Genomic DNA, 17764 nt, shown 5'->3' on the forward strand with positions numbered 1-17764 from the left:
AAATGATTCAAGGAAGATCTTATTAATTGGTAGATTTTAATGTTATCTAAATTATAATGGACATTTAAAAATGCATTCTGTTTTTTGTTGATTTGTTATAAAGATAGGTTTTTTGTTTAAACCTTTGTATCTAAAAACAGAAAATTCCTGTAATGGTTGTTTTCTTTTACAGGTGGTAGATCATCTAATGCAAAATTGCCCTCGGTTCCAACAGTTGGTTCAGTTCCAGAAGACCAAGTTTCAAATATGAGGTATTTAAGCTAATTGGATATTTGTGATTTGTTCTTTCGATGACTCTTTAAACTCTCTAGCTACAGCTCTTTGTTTAAAAAAAAACTTTATTTTTTCTACTTCTTTTTTTAAATATAAGTGACATTTAGAACATTTTGGAAGTTCCTTTTTAAAGATTATGAGATATAAAAAGTTTATGAGAAGTGGCTATTAAAGTAAGTGCTGCATGAATAACAAATTCTTAATTACACAGGGCCTGCTTGGGATTCTGTCTCTCCCTCTGTCTCTGCCCCTCTCCTGCTTGCACTCTCTCTCTCTTTCAAAATAAATAAACTTAAAAAAAAAAAAAAAGAAAGAAAAAACTGCTATAGACGTAGATGTCAATGGAAAAGAATATAAAGTGATTAGGTTTATAAACGTATATTGAGTCTGTATTATATGCTGCAGCTGAGAACTTAGAAATGAAGACATAGTTCTTGAGCTCAAAGTGCTGATGGTTTATTGGTGAACAGATAAATTTGGTAAGGACTTAGAGTTTTTTTTAGGTTAAAATGGTGCTAAAATTAAAATCAAGTGCTCTCAACTGACCCATTAAGATTTCCTATAAAAGCTTATCCTTGGAGTGGTTTTTTACCAGATTGTTTGTCAGGGCTGGGGATGATGATGTAGAACTGACTAACAAAGGGCAATCCAGGCAGAAGGAATGATATGTATAGCAATAATGAGTCCTTATGTAATTTTTAATTTCTCATGAATTTTACATTTCTGTGGAAGCTCATTTTAAAAACTGAAAGTTGTAAATTCTAATGAAAAGTTCAGGTAACTTAACATCTTTTCATTAGTATTACAGAGAGACTTGAACATGCTTTGGAAAAGGCAGCTCCTCTTCTGCGAGAGATTTTTGTGGATTTTGCACCTTTTCTTTCTCGGACACTTTTGGGTAGTCATGGGCAAGAATTGCTAATAGAAGGAACAAGTAAGTGATTTTTCTGTATGTCACTTTACAAATATATATTTAAATTTATATTTAAAATTTCAAGCTTAACTTAAATGGAAAATATGAGATGCATGGAGTTTCATTGCTCAAGTATTTTCATCCTTTGACAAGGATTCTTACAGAGGCTGTATCTTGTGAAGGATATGTCTCGTCTAATATTCTTATATGTTCAAGATTTTTTAATCGGTGAATTGGATGAAATAGAAAAGTATGTACTGAACCAAAGAACTAAGACTTAGATTTTTCTTAATGCATTGATGGAAAGATTAGTGTTATAGTAGTTAGTATTTATATAGGCTTTTACTTGAACTTAAGATCCAGATAAACAATAGTGTATTGCCACATATTAGGTAAATGAGGAATGTGTTATTTATCTTTATTAGTAGAATTCTGTTTTATAAAGAAGTGGAAATAGCAGTAGTCTTGTACTCTATCCTGCTTATATCATACATAGATTACTGGATCATTTCTACTTCAAAGTAGCATACTTTGAGATTGTGTTAAACTAGATAGCATGTAGAGTTGGTTGCTGAGTGAATTGGAAACCATGCTGTTTATGGACTGGATGAAAAGTTTTGGGACTTTTTTTTTTTTTCCTGATAAGGGGCACTTGTTATGTAGTCAGTGTTTTCTAATAGAATGGGTAACTCAACCAAATGGTATCAGTTCAGTAGAGAATGGCTTTTCAAACAGTTCTTTTTGAGAGCTTAATAGACTGACTTCAAAATACCAGTCTTCATCCTTATGATGAAAAAATTTTTAAGGATAAGCTAGAGGACTTTCATCAGTGATAATACAGAATTGATTTTTGTATTCAAAGTGTTGGACTAGAAGTTTGCCAAACTCTGGCTTGTCTGTGTCCATGGTTGATGGTTTAAGATAAAATACTTTTGCTTTCCTAAAGCTGAAAAATCATGGAAAAATAGAATATCTATAGCCCAGTCTCTTTAAATATTGATTTACAGCTTTAGTTATCATATTTTTTTGTTGAGCTATGGTCAGTAGATGATCTCTTGAGGAATTTCTTAAAACTTGTAAAAATCACTCTTTTCATAGAAATGAGGATATGGAAATTCAAGGTATAGGTAGGTTAATAGCTTAGTAAGTTATCTGTATCTCAGCATTACCTAGGAGATACCAGCACTTTGTAAGTAATAAGCTTCAGCTGACATGAATTTTATTATCATCTCTGCTATAGATGTATAGGGGGTTGGTGGTGAGTGATGTCATTTCCATAGAGGGAAAAGGTAGCATTGAATTTATTTGAAAAAGTTCAGGTTTTAGAAATATTTGATTAATGTGGGGTAGAAATTTACATTATCTGCCAAAATATATAATTTATTTAGCCATGCATGGACTATTTGATCTAATGAAGTAGTAAGATTTGAAAGATAATGAGTTGGAAAATTAAAGGACATCTCCGTAATTTATACTTCACATGTTGTTTATTTTTTAAAGTGGTGTGACAACTTAGGAACTGTATTTCATTAATATAAAATGAATTATTAATTACAGCCTTTTGGTGTAGGAAGACATTGTTGCGTTTTAGTTGGTCTTTGAGTTTTATAATAGATCAAACAAAATAGGATCACCTTAGATACTCAGAAGTACTAAATTTGCCAATTCTGGATCCCTGAATAAAATTTATCAACTTCTTACTGGTAAATTCTGATAAACCAGTAAGCAATAGTGCATCATCTTCCTTATTATCTAAAAACCTGAGCAGTGCCTACTCATTGGACTGTGTTCATTAAAATAGCAAACAAATCTAAGAGTTTTATGTAACTTATGTCTGTATTTTAAGTTGTGAGGAATGTTTTGGTTGGTGGTTTTATGCATTGTGAAATAAAGAAGTTTGAGTAGAGGTATTTGCAGCATGGTACTATACAAAAAGCACTGGACTCAAAGACAGGAAACCTTGGTTTTAATCCTGTGTTTGTCAGTCACTAGATGTATGACCAGACACTGTATATTGTGTGTGTGTGTGTGTGTGTGTGTGTGTGTATGTGTGTGTATATATATATATATATATATATATATATATATATATATATATATATTTAAAAGTGTTTAAAGTTTATTTTGAGAGAGAAAGAGAGCGAGCAGTGGAGGGGCAGAGAGAGACAGAGGGAAAGAGAGAATCCTAATCAGGGCCTACAGTGTTAGTGCAGATCGTGACGTGGGGAGCTCGATCTTACGAATGGCGAGATCATGACCTGAGCCAAGATCAAGAGAGGGACACTTAACCGACTGAGCCACCCAGATGCCCCTACTTTTACATTTTTTAAATAATTTTTTTATTTAAGCAGTTTTAAATATGTTAAATATTTATAATAACCATGAACTTATTGCCAACTACCAAACCATTTTTGTTTTGCTGTTTGTTATATCTACCTCTGTTTTTTTTTTTTTTTGCTTTAGTACTTAAGACAATTCCAGACATTTTGTCATTTTACCCTTAAATAATTAATAGTCCATGTAAAAAAGGATATTTTCCTTTGTAATCATAATTGCTCCTCTTACACCTAATAATTCATAATAGTTTTGTGCCATATCATACTCAGTTCATATTCATTTTCATTTAGATGTCTTTTTATAATTGGTTTTCTTCTAACTAAGATACAGTCAAAATCAATTTATTGCATTTGGTTATGTCTCTTAAGTCTTTATTAATATCAAATAGTTTCACCCTATTCTTCCACTATTTTAATGCTATTGTTTCTTGGTGATGTCATTTAATTGTTTCTCTGTCCCATGCATTTTCTGATGGCTTGAAATTAGATTTAAAAGTTTAATTAGAGGTAATTAGAACCACATGCTTATTAGAACCACATATTTTCTGATTGTCTCAATTGTAGTGATATTAGTCTTCTTTTTCAATCCTTTATAAGGATTAATATTTTATTGTTTAAAGAGTTCCTCCAAATACAAAGAGAAAATTACTTAAAAAATATATTCCATCTTAGAATTACCATATGTAAGTTCATTGGACAAGTTTTATAAATCTAAGATTTGTTATAGGGTGTTTGTGGTCTTAGTTTTCCTATACCTTAAAACATTTTGCTATTTCACTGTTACTCATCAGTTATTCCTAACGATAGTAAGGACTAAAATAATAAGAATACAAGAGTACTGGAATTGCCCCTAGAATTTATGCCACGATAGGAAAACAAATCATCACTATCAGATCACCCCCAGTTTTTACTGCATTTCTCAAAGTACATGATCATATTTTAGAAGATAGAAATTTGTTTTCTCAGTGAGAGCAAAAACTGGTATTGGGGGGGGCGTGGGACAAAAACATTTTAGGTATTATAATGATTTGTGACCCTCCAAAGGGCCACATACATCTATATAGTACATCTTTAGTATTAAAATTTCATAGGGGTATAGTTAAGAAAAAAATGGTCTGAAATGGCTTCCCAAGTGGAGAGCAGTAACGAAAAAAAATTGAGAAATATTGGTGTAAAAGAATTCTGTGGACATTATCTTTGTGGTCTGATTTTCAACTTTCATTGAATTTAAGAATTCAGAGTTGTTTATTTTCTGCTCTAATGGTATGGTGATAAAATTGACAGAAAAAGACATTTTACAATTACCATCTGAGGATGAATTTAAAGAGACAGAGAACAGCACTTATAAATTTTATCAAACTGAAGAATTCATTAGTGCATAGTATATTTCTGTGTAAAAAGGAAATTGGTTTTCTCAGCATGTCATTCAATAGAAAGGATTTCAGTCTTCAAAATTTATGCAATGTCTTCTGACAAGAACCTGGAACATCTTATTTTGCTAAAAAGGCATGTGACTGTGTTCTTCCATTTTTCGTGATAGTTATACACCACAGTTTACTTGGTATAGTTTCTAAGTGAGTAAAAAAGGCAAATGTGTTATATGAAAATGATTGGAAGGAAAAGCTCATGTAGAAATGAAAAAATTCAGTGGATTGATCATTCTAAATGGTGTTTGAAAGTCTCAAGAAGAAAATGTTTTACAATTCTGGATCAAAGAAGATGGCTGTCTTCTTTTCAACAAAATTTTGAATGATTCATCTTTTCCAAACTATCTGATGATGTAAGTTCAAGAGAAAGGACCAGAATTAATGATAAGCTAGAACCTATTAGAAGTTTATTTGAAATTTGGAATTAGTGTTTACAAGATGGATATATTGTTTACAGATTGATGAGGAGTACTTAGTTGTATCCAAAGGGCATTGCTCATGCAGGATATATACAAATTCCTTTAAAAGCAGGAAAATATAGAATAAGAATTTGAGTTTATTATGCATAAATTCTTATCAAAATTTCTAATGCTGTTTATAATTATCCCTCCTGTAAATTGTTTAAGATGACTTAAAAATATATATAATATAATGTATATGTGTGTGTGTGTGTGTTATAGTGTGAGCAGGGGTGGGACAGAGAGAGGGAGAGAAAGAATCCCAAGCAGGCTCTACCTTGTCAGTACAGAGCCCAACACGGGGCTCCAACTCACAAACTGTGAAATCATGATCTAAGCCCAAGTTGGTTACTTGTCTAACTGAGCCACCTAGGTGGCCCAAAATTTGTATATTTTTAATAAGGCTTCTTACATTCCATAAGGCAGATGGTCACGACTGTTTGTCATGGTCTGCCTGCTTGAAAGTTTAGACAGATCAGTGGGTTTAAATGTTATGTTGTTTGCTTAATATCTGTTAAGTCATTTAATATTTTTGAGTTTTAGTGATAAAGAAAAGCACTAGTAATAGAGGTAGGATAAATAGTCTTTGGTGAAGAAATTATAGTCATCTTTGGTAATGAAACTCCAGAGGAGTGTAAAACTTCTGGCTTTGGTATCTTGAGTTTGTCTTTTTTGAAGAGACTGAAATTGCATATCTTAGAAAAATGAACCAAAAATAAAACCAAGCAAAATTAACCCTACCATTATTCTGAGAGGCTTTTAGGGAGGTTAGGTAATATGCCTATTCAGATCTCTGAGCCTGTAATAACTTGTTTGCTTTCTGCTAACTGGGGCGATAATAGGATGTGTTTTTATACAAAATGAAAATTGATACTTCTGCAGGAACTTACAAATTCACTCTAAGTGTTGTTTTAGGGTCTCCTGTGGATAATTATTAGAGTCTGAATGTAAATCTGAAGACAGATTTACTGGCTTATAATTCATTTATTCCTTTTTCATACATGCAACCAGTGTCATCCAAAGGCAAAAAACAAACAAACAAAAAAAAAAAAACCAGTTAAGTTGTGTAACCTGATGCCAAGTTCTTTATTGGGGATGTTTCTTGTTTATTTACTCTCAAGGTTATATATTTTTGTTTACAGTATTAGTTGCCCTTAAGCAGGGAACTTATAAAGGACTAATATAAGGTCTCTTTTGTCCTCTAAAGCCCATTTTCATTTAAAATTTAATATACCATCCATCCTGGTCTTCCTCCCCATCCTTTACAAATCTACAAATCCCCAGTCCAAAAAACATGAATTGTTCTAATCAAACTGTGAAATGTTATTTATTTTACTATTATTGAGTACTCAACTCATTAATCAATGAATTTTAACTTTTCATGGCCCAAGGCCTTTTGTGTCATTATTGTTCTTTTTCTGAGTGGATACCAAAGCCTGAGCCAGATCAGAGCCCAAATGTTTTGCCATGAAATGAAAGTTGGTAGGAATTCTGGCTTCCTTTGAATATAGCAGTTAGGAATAATGACCTAATTGTAGAAAGATCTGAATTTCCTTTTTGGAAGTAGTAGCTTTTAAGGTTGAAATATATGGAACTTCCTATAGTTGGTACATTTTATGGAAAGTGGCAAGGTTCTAGACCAGCAGAAGGCTACACCATCAATGACAGATGGACTATTGGTATGCTTCCTTTTGGCCTTGGAATTAGCCTGCAGAGCTATGCTCATTTCAAGCTCTACAGAAACCATAATTTAGTCTGGTTAATGACCTGCTTTCTTAATGCAACATGTAGATGTTCTGTGGCTAATTTTATGCTGGTGCTTAACACTATTACCATCATTATTTCTATGTTAAATATTTTTTCAAACCATTGAGAAAAATGGTTCTTTTCTAAAAAGCGAAGGGGGGAAATAACCTATTTAATGAGAATGCTATTTGTAAGGCTACAGAATGGCAATGTGTGCCATTAGCAGGTATGAGCCAACATGACTAAAAGAGGTAAGGGGGAAGAACTACAGAGATAGAAGATTAAAGAAAGGGAATAGGATGGAATGGGCTGCCTGCAGGAGCTTTAATGGGAAGAAAGAAAGAAGATAATTCTGTATGGTGTGTAAGAGGCCACCAGGAATTACTTTAGTTGTTAAACCCTGGATTCCAAACTTGTGTTTGCTCAAAAAAATACAGAATGAAAAATTATATTTTTCTGATTATTAGTAATGTACTAATTTAATGCTTTTAATTATGGGCATTGCTTTTTTTTTTTTTAACATACTGGTTATAAAATGTTCTTGTAATGTACTTTTTTAGATTTTATTAGTAATCAAACTAAGGCAGTCTTTAGATATGTATTAATTGTTTAAAAGTTCCTTCCTGGGATACTTTTGGTGAACCTAAAGGAAACAGAAAAGAGAAAATATAAATGAATTTATTTACAAGAAATCAAGAATATATAACAGAGAATGCTTGCACTTCTGTTAAGGTTTAGTGTGAGGTCACAGGTCAAGGTACTAATAAGAGTGTTTGGGATGTCTGCTGCCATGAAACAAAATGGAAACTTGATTGATAGCTAGAGGGTTGAAGGGAGAGAGTGTGGTGGAGAAAGCAAAGGTCAGAGAGCCATTTCCCTTCTCTGCATGTATAACAATCAACTCTCTCCAAAACAAAATGTAGATGATATTGATCAATATGGCATATGTTGTGCACATTTCTATGAGTATTGTGAAATGTCATTATATGTGGAATTCTAATAAGTGTGTTAGTAGTTTGAACACTGAAATGAAGTAGTTTACAAAAAAATTGTGGTAGTTTTGATACCAAGTTTCAAGTAATTACAGAGTACCTTGTTTACTCCTGGGATCAAATGTGTGTGGGTTTGGTTCTTAGCAAGATGTTTAATTTTATTTTAAAAACCAGTTTGGATAAAGTTGTATAACAGATCCCTCATATTTGTTTTATGCTTTGTAATTTTTCTTTTAAATTCTCTTTAAAATAGGTCTGGTTTGCATGAAGTCTAGTAGTTCAGTTGTGGAATTGGTTATGCTACTGTGTTCTCAGGTGAGTGATAAGAATAAATGTTGGATTAAAAGTAAATTCTTGCATGAATTTATTTTATAAGGAAGTTACAAATGTTTCAGTAGAAATTTTTGCTGTAATAGAGTTTTAAGTTTACAGTTTTAAAATTTTACTTGTATTGCAAAAGGGTTACTTCTTGTGTTTGATACTAACAGATGATTTTGTAGTGAGTGCTAAGAGAAAATAGATGAATGAGAAATAGGTTTTTAGAGTCACATTAAAAAATGTGTATAGCAAATGATCTTGAGATGGCTAAATTTCTTTGCTGCATATATTAAGGTTATAGAAACAGATTTATTTCTATACCTTGTGGAGTGCCACTCTGACTCCCCTAGGAATAATGGGTTTACTTCCCTTTTGTGTAGAGGTTATAAAATGAGTGATAAATAATTTTGAATTCTTGTCATTGCTAATTATTTTTGACATACGGAGTAGATTTGGGAAAACGTCAACAAAAATATGGCAGCCATCATAATAAGATGTAGTAAATAAATTCCTAAAGCAAAATTGCTTTCAGCGTTCAGAAATTTTATACCTCATATGGTAAGCTTTAATGATTTTTAGAAAACTTATGTAAAAATCATGTATCCTAGGATGGTTTTTCTTTTCTGTTTTGCAATTAAACAGATGAATGTTTTTATTGAGAGTTTTCTTTGTAGTCTCTTAAAAATGATACCTTGCTGGTAGTAAATTCCCCTACTTAAAACTTTAAAATAGCCTTTTTTAATAGGAAGGGTATTGGTCTAGAGGTCAAGGGTTCTGACCCATTTCAAAACCTTTGACCTTCATTTACAACTCTTGTGGTTTACTTGCCTGACGAATAAGGATAATGCAAAATTAATGTTTCTTTGCATCGATTTATTCATTTTAGTGCCTATATTGCCAAATTTATTTAGACTGTGCTGATGGACATTTCATGAATACAAATTAAAGAATCATAGAAGGTGTGAAAAATCAATACTATGCATTGTCAATAAAATGCAATAAGAACAATTACTTCTAGAGATTACACCCTAATGGATTTTTATAATGAACTTGTGAGGAGTAGTTATGTTTCTAGTGAGCTTATTATTCTTAGATTTAGCAAGAATCATGTTTGTATAATTTAATCATTTCCTTTAGAAAACTCCATTGCTTTAAAAGCTTAATGTAGAAAAATTTTCATTAATCTGATTTGGAATAATTGCTTATTTCTTGGATCTAAATTACCATATACCATTTTAAACCAACGCAAAATTACCTTTAGTTTTAAGAAGCATTACCTTATAGTTTGGGATGTTTCTTCACAGAGTATGAATTTGTTTATAGTGATATGATTGGAAATAACAAATTTCCACTTTCTAGTTTAGAAGTATTGAATAGATTCTTGATACATCAAAGCTGTTTCAGATAGTATATTATGTATTTGAATGTTAGAAGCTAAAACGATGAAGAGTGACATGTTTTAATGCACCTATTTATCATGTATGTCACAGTCCTGTTTAATACTAATCCAATCAAATAGAGTATGAAGATCAGTTAGTAGAGTAAGTTGCAAAAGTCAGATATTCTCAAGATTTTTGTTTGAATAAAATCAAATACATTATTGGTTATTCGAAGTCCTTACCATTTTTTATGCATTCTTCAAAAGTTCCATGGCATCTCTATAAGATGTAGCACAGTGTGAAAAATGATGTGAAAAATGAAGCCAGAATTAGCTCCAGATGTATACAGATTGTTCCGGGGTGATAATTACATTTTTCACTTTGAATTTTCCTAATTCAAAGAGGTCAGATTGGCAGTCACAAAAGTGATTTATTTTGTTAAGAAGTGAACTGTCTTTTTCTACATGAAAGCTTAAGAGATATGAAATTGAATTTGAAGTTGACATTTTGCAGATACTGGGTGGGGATGGCTTGAGTTTGATTGATAATTTTTTTTAGTCTGAGATAGGGTGGGAAGTGAAAAGCTAGCATATTGCTAAAATTTTAATTAATTTTTTAAGGGGAGATGGAGAGGATTGAGTGCCAAAGATCGAAAGATCAGGTCAAAAACTCCTTTTTAATCACATAAATAATGGGATATGCTTATGAACTTAACATCTGCAAATTTGATTTAAAACTTTACAAATTAGTTGGTGTTAATTTCATGACAGTCAGCCATGTTCTGATTATTTTTCTTGAATCCATTCAAAACTTATTTTCTTTTTGCTTTCTTTTTAACAAGGTGTGTAAATTAGCCACATTTTATTATGAAAGAAAGATTAGAGCCTAAATTTAAGAAATGAGGAAATGATCACATTTGGTTTGCTGTCATTAAGACCAAACAGATCACTATGTATTTTCTTAAAGCTTCAACTAGGATTGTATTTTTCTGTCATTAAGACCAAACAGATCACCTAGGATTATATTTTTCAGTATTCACTTATTCATTATTAGGTTGATTAGACACCATTTCATATTTGTCCCATTTACATCTTAACACTGTCAAGGCAAAAATACTATCATTTAGAATTGAAAAGCTTTCATGAAATACTCAGCATTGCATTTTTGAGTAAAGTTAAATTCTTAGTATTTATTAAATTAGGTTTGTTCATATATTGAATCTCATAAAATAGTTCAAAAACTACTTACTCTTCAAAGCTTGATACATATTTTTTTTATTTCTTTAAAATAAGATGTATACTTTCTTCAGGAAAGTGTATACACTCTGATGCACAGACAATTGAATAAATTCTCAGTTTAAGATTTAGTTTTTCACAAGCATGTCACTTTTTTGTGCCTGGTATTTGTTGTGTATGTGGATAAACCTTGTAGAAATCTCTATGAATTTAAAGAAAATGCTAAATATTTCAAGTAATATTACTCCAGCATTGTGTAAAGCTTATCATGCTCATCTGACATTAATATCATTTTTGAAAGAATTGACATTGCATTCAAGGCCACTTTATAAAAGCGTTGCTTTGCTCATCCTAATTCAGTCTGACATACATTCCAATAACACTACCTCCCTTCTTGGGTTTAAAGCTAAATTTATGACTGTGCATTGTGAAGTGCATCATTTAAAAATGGTTTCAACCCAAAACATCTAATAAATAAATAATGTGTATGGCTACTCAGTAGTAGACTTTCTAGACTAGAAATCATTCCATCGGATACTCAATAGTCCACTATCGGAGAGGGCTGTCAGATAAATCTTAAGGTAGCTGCATTCATGTCCTGTAAATCACGTATTATTGTCTGAGCCTTCTGCCAGGTCATCTATTCTTTTCCCATTTATCAGAAATGCATAGAGTATATAGAAAAACTAGAAGCACCATGTAGTCTGGCCTAGCATCCTGTCTGAGTAATTAATTAGTAGCAAAACTTAATTTAAAATACTGTTAGTCTGATTTTTCTTGAAATTTTTCATCAGAATATATAGGTTGTTGCTACTTTGGCAAATATTTTTTTCACATGAAGGCTATGATAAAAGGTTTGGTCATTTTAGATTCAGGTGTTTCTATACCTCTGAATTATTAATTTAAATATTATAATAAGAACCAGGTGTTACCATTTTTATGACTCTTTTATGTCAGTTTGTGTTTGGGTTTTTGCTAGAGTCTTTTTTTTTTCTTTCCTCTGAATCTTTATCGTTAAAATGTTTTTCTCTTTTCAATCACTTAGAATCTCTTGTAATTTGTTTTTTATAAATCTGCTTTTCTTATTTTTTAGTTTTCTCTTCTAAATATGTGACATTCATGTTCTTGCTCTATTTATTTTTTGAACTTTTCTTTTTTGTAGTTGCGATGAGTATTTTGAATAAAGTAGATAATTTAAACAAAACAAGGTGGGGGGCAGGGGGGAGAAAAGCAAACCAGCTCTAAACCGTGGCACAAAAGTATCCTTCATTATTAGGCCTCACTTACTGCTTAGACCTCATTTCTTACTACTTTGTTTTTATGTATACCTGGTACTCCACACAGTCCCTGGCACATGATGGCTACTTAGTGATAAATATTTATGGTTAAATAAATAATACAGCTTCCAGCTACACAGTAGTCTATCTGGAAATGGAAAGCTTTCTTTGACTCCTCTCTGCCCCACAGCTCTAACTGTGATATTCATCCAAAGCTGTGACTGCCTGTTACTCCTGCCTTTAAGTTGCCTATGATTCAAGCCCTGCATTTTGTTTTGTATCTCCAACATCCAGGATAATTACTATTCAACCACATATTTATATAATTGTATAATTAATAATTCATTGTTAGCAGTGGTCATAAGTCAACATATTTTGGGCTTTTGTCTTTTGGTCTTTTTCATTATGACATATGACATACTCCCATACTTTTTGTCTATTATTAAGTGTATATTAAGTGGTCATTTTTATTTTCAACTATATTGTCCTAACCCAATTCTGTAGTTGTGCTCATTTATACATAAGGTCTTGTTTTTTCTTTTCTTCTTCTTTTTTTTTAATGTTTATCTTAGAGAAACAGAGTGTGAGTGGGGGCCTAGTGGACAGAGAGAGGGAGACCCAAAATCTGAAGCCAGCTCCAGGATCTGAGCTGTCAGCCCAGAGGCTGATGCAGGGCTCGAACTCATGAGTTGAGAGATCATGACCTGAGCCGAAGTCGGACGCTTAACTGACTGAGCCACCCAGGCGCTCGTGGGTCTTTGTTTTTTTGTTATCCTTTGGGTTAATCACTTTTACCTCTTTTTTAAAGATCAACTTTGTTGAAGCATAATTTATGTACAGTATATATGCACGTATCTTAAGTGTACAGTTTGATGAATTTTGACATATACACAACATTGTAACACCCATTTCAATCTGGAAAGTTCCCTGTACCTTTTTACAATCAATCTCTACCCCCGTTACTACCTCAAGTTGCCACTGATTTGACTTCTGTTACTGTGGTTGAGTTTTACTCATTGTAGAATTTAATATAAATGGAGATTTACTTCTTTTAATTGTGGTGCTTAGATACTCAGAGTGTGCTCTATTTCGGGTACACTTAAACTTTTTTCGTGTAAATTCACTATCCCGTATTAAGAAAGTGATAGGGTGTTTTAAAAGAAATAATTGAATTGATAAAACAGGATTATCTTTTTGCCAACCACAGAATATGAATTTTGAGTATAATTTGCTTATTGAAAATATAAGGCTTCTTCAGTTACGCTTATTTTCTGTAAGGAAGTCCTATAGTATGGAGCTCTGCATACAACAGTATGGTGAGGCCATTAACTATACTTTTAGAATGTTTTGTTTTTACTATCAGGTTCTGTTTAATTGTTGTCTCTTCTACAGAGCTAGTTTGTTTGCTTCCTTCCTTCCTTTTTCTTTCTTGCTTTCTTTCTTTCTTGTTTTTATTTAAATTCCAGTTAACATACAATGTCATATTAGATTCAGGTGTACAATATAGTGATTCAACATCTCCATATATCACCTGTTGGTCATCACAAGTGTACTCTTTAATCCCCATCACCTATTTAACCCATCTCCCACCACCTCCCCTCTGGTAACGCATCAGTTTGTTCTGTGTAGTTAAGAGTGTGTTTCTTAGTTTGCTTATCTCTTGTTCCCCTTTGCTTCTTTGTTTTGTTTCTTAAATTTCACATATAAGTAAAATCATATGGTATTTGTCTTTCTCTGACTTATTTCACGTAGCATTTAGCATAATATTCTATAGCTTTGTTTGTGTCATTGCAAATGGCCAGATTTCATTCTTGTTTATGGCTGAGTAATATTCCATTATACTTTATTTAAATATGCAACATATATTTATTTAATATTATTTGAATAATATATATGTATATGTATATATGCATGCCACATTGTCTTTATCCATTCATCAGACTTTGGACGCTTGGGCTGCTTCCATAATTTGGCTGTTGTAGATAATGCTACTGTAAACATCGGGGTGCATATATCCTTTTGAATTAGTAATTTTATATTGTTTGGGTAAATACCTAGTAGTGCATTTGCTGGATCATAGGGCAGTTCTATTTTTAACTATGTAAGGAATCTCTCTACTGTTTTCCAGAGTGGCAACACCAGTTTGCATTGCCATCAGTAGTGTAGGAGGGTTCCCCTTTCTCCATATCCTTGCCAACACCTGTTGGTTTCTTGTGTTGCTCATTTTAACCATTCTGACAGGTATGAGGTGATAACTCATTGTAGTTTTGATTTGCATTTCCCTGGTGATGAGTGATGTTGAGCATCTTTTCATGTGTCTGTTGGCCTTCTGTATATCTTCTTTGGAGATATGTCTGTTCATGCCTTCTGCCCATTTTTTAATTGGATTATTCATTTTTTGGATGTTGAGTTTTGTAAGTGTTTTGTAGATTTTGGATATTAACCCTTTATCTGATATGTCATTTGCAAACATCTCCCATTCTATCAGTTGCCTTTTAGTTTTGATTGTTTCCTTCATGGTGTAGAAGCTTTTTTATTTTGATGTAGTCCCAATTGTTTATTTTTGCCTGTTTCAGTTTTGGTAATTTGTATGTTTCTAGGAATTTATGCAATTTTTCCAGGTTGTCCAATTTGTTGGCATACGGTTTTTCATAAAATTCTCTTACAATTGTTTGTATTTCTATGGGGTTGGTTGTTATTTCTCCTTTGTCATTTGTGATTTTATTTATTTGGGTCCTCTGTCTTTTCTTTTTTGGTATGTCTAACTAGAAGTTTATGAATTTTATTGAGTTTTTCAAAGAATCAGCTATTGGTTTCATTGATCTGTGCTGTTTTTTTTTTTTTTAGTTTCTTTATCATTTATTTCTGCTCTAATCTTTATTATTTCCTTCCTTCTGCTGGCTTTAGGCATTGTTTGTTCTTTTTTTCTAGCTCCTTTAGGCATAAGGTTAAATTGTTTGTTTTAGATTTTTCTTGCTTCTTGAGGTACGCCTGTATTGCTGTATACTTCCCTCTTGGTACTTCTTTTGGTGAATCTCAAAGGTTTTAGACTATGATGTTTTCATTTGTATTTTTAAATTTCTTCTTTGATTTCTTGGTTGACCCATTCATTTTTTTTTTTTTAATTTTTTTTCAACGTTTTTATTTATTTTTGGGACAGAGAGAGACAGAGCATGAACGGGGGAGGGGCAGAGAGAGAGGGAGACACAGAATCGGAAACAGGCTCCAGGCTCCGAGCCATCAGCCCAGAGCCTGACGCGGGGCTCGAACTCACGGACCGCGAGATCATGACCTGGCTGAAGTCGGACGCTTAACCGACTGCGCCACCCAGGCGCCCCTGACCCATTCATTTTTTAATAGCATATTGTTTAACCTCCATGTATTTGTGGTCTTTCCAGATTTTTTCTTGTGGTTGGCTTCTAGTTTCACAGCATTTTAACCCGTATTTTAGCTATATGTTATTTCATATCCTTTCTGTGTGTGTGTGAGTTCCTTGACTGATGTTTACAGAAATATTCATTTATACAGCTTTTACGTTTCTTGCCTTTATATTGTTACTTTTTTTTTAATGTTTATTTTTGAGAGAGACAGAGTGTGAGTGGGGAAGGGGCAGAGAGACAGAGGGAGACACAGAATCTGAAACAGGTCCCAGGCTCTGGGCTGTCAGCACAGAGCTCGATGTGGAACTCGAACTCGGTAACAGTGAGACCATGACCTTGGCTGAAATTGGATACTTAACCGACCTAGCCACCCAGGTGCCCCTATGTTGTTACTCTGGTTTTTCCTTTTCACTCAAGAAGTCCCCTTTAATATATCTTGCAGTCTGATTTAGTTAGTTTACAAACTCCTTTAATTTTTCTTTGGGGAAATCGTTCTCTCTCCTATTCTGATTGATAGGCTTCCTGGATAAAGTATTGTTGGCTGCAGATTTTTCTCATTCAATTTTTTGCTTATATCATGCCACTCCCTTCTGGCTTGTCAAGTTTCTGGTGAAAAATCTCCAGATAAGTCTTATGGGTGTTCCTTGTAAGTTAATTATTTCGGTTGTCTTGCTGCTTTTAAGTTTTTTTCTTTATTATTGTATTTTGTAAATTTTATTATAATATATCTTGGTATTGGCCTGCTTTTGTTAATTTTGATGGGAGTTCTCTGTGCCTCTGGGATCTGAATGTCTGTTTCCTTTCCCAGATTAGGGAATTTTTCACCTGTTATTTCTTCAAATTTTCTGCCCTCTTTTCTCTCCCTTTTTCATCTGGGACTTTATAATACAAATGTTGTTATGTTTGATGGAGTCACTGAGTTCCCTAAGTCTGTTCTCATTTTGTACAAGTCTTCTTTCTCCCCTTTTTTCAGCTTCATCACTTTCCATTACTTTGTCTTCTGGATCACTAATTTGTTCCTCTCCTTCTTTTGCCTTCTGTTCATTGCATCAAGTGTGTTTCTAATCTCGTTTATTGCATTCTTCATCTCTGATTGATTCTTTTTTTAACTCTTTTATCTCTACGGTAAGGATCTCACTGATGACTTCTTTTCTTAAGCCCCTTGAGTATCTTTATGATCATTGCTTTAAATTCTCCATCAGGAGTATTACTTACATCTGTTTTGCTTAGATTTTTGGTGTTGACTTTATCTTGTTCTTTCATTTGGGATAAATTCCTCCATCTTGGCATTTTGTCTAAGTCTCTGCCTTCTTCTCTGTGTTAGAAAAGCCATTTATGTCTCCTGCTTCTGAAAGTAATGGCCTTATGAAAAAGAGGTCATGTAGTGCCCAGGGCCTGGCACTACACTTCAGGAAGTGTCTCCAGTGTGTGTTGTATGTCTTCTGCTGTTGTGTTCTGTCTGCTTAATCTTTCAGGCCAGTGGTCTGCAGAGGCTCTTCTTGTCTGCTGTGGGCAGAGTTTGATTCCTGGCCTCAACAGGGTGAGTTTTAAGTAGGTGTGCTGTGACCTGCTTGTAAACTGAGATCTGTCACCATCTCCACTGGAACTGAGACCTTGTGAAACTCTCTGGGCAAGGGCTTCTGCTAGTTTTCTGTTGAAGGGGCTTTCCATGCTGGATCTGAGGCAAGTGTGACTGAGACAGGCAGTTCCACTGGAGCACAGGGGGCTGGGACTTGGTGTAAGCAAGTTAGCAGCCAGTGTTGGTGTTATGCTGCTTCCTTAATGTGGCTCTTTGTTTATCTTGAGGGGTAGAGGAGGGAAATAGCGCCTTTCATCTCCTTTGTTCCTAGAGAGGGGTCTGTGTGAAACCTGGCTTTTAGGGACACCTCTGAGAACAGGGAATAATCTTCCCACTGTGTGCTCCAGGGGTTCTTCAGATCGTTGTTTATATGCTGTCTGTTCCTGAGTTGTTTGCCTGCCTTCTCTCTAGGAATCACGGCAGTGCCCTCCAGGCTCTTTCTCAGCCAAGC

The 17764-nt window shown here is 33.4% G+C and overlaps 1 protein-coding gene across 7 annotated transcripts in view; it reads left to right on the plus strand.

Annotated features, from left to right (window-relative positions):
• The window catches only part of LRBA (LPS responsive beige-like anchor protein), a 775946-nt gene that overhangs the window by 234818 nt on the left and 523364 nt on the right, over window positions 1–17764 (plus strand). For 6 of the 7 annotated variants that reach the window (XM_023252764.2, XM_045056857.1, XM_023252765.2 and 3 more), the window contains exons 32-34: window positions 173–251; window positions 1074–1207; window positions 8399–8460. In XM_023252764.2, coding sequence (XP_023108532.2) covers window positions 173–251; window positions 1074–1207; window positions 8399–8460 — 275 coding nt within the window. Of the gene's footprint in view, window positions 1–172; window positions 252–1073; window positions 1208–8398; window positions 8461–17764 lie in introns of those variants that run through there. The other variant, XM_045056858.1, reaches the window with a different exon arrangement.

Source organism: Felis catus, chromosome B1, assembly GCF_018350175.1.
Source record: "Felis catus isolate Fca126 chromosome B1, F.catus_Fca126_mat1.0, whole genome shotgun sequence".
Lineage (NCBI taxonomy): Eukaryota > Metazoa > Chordata > Mammalia > Carnivora > Felidae > Felis > Felis catus.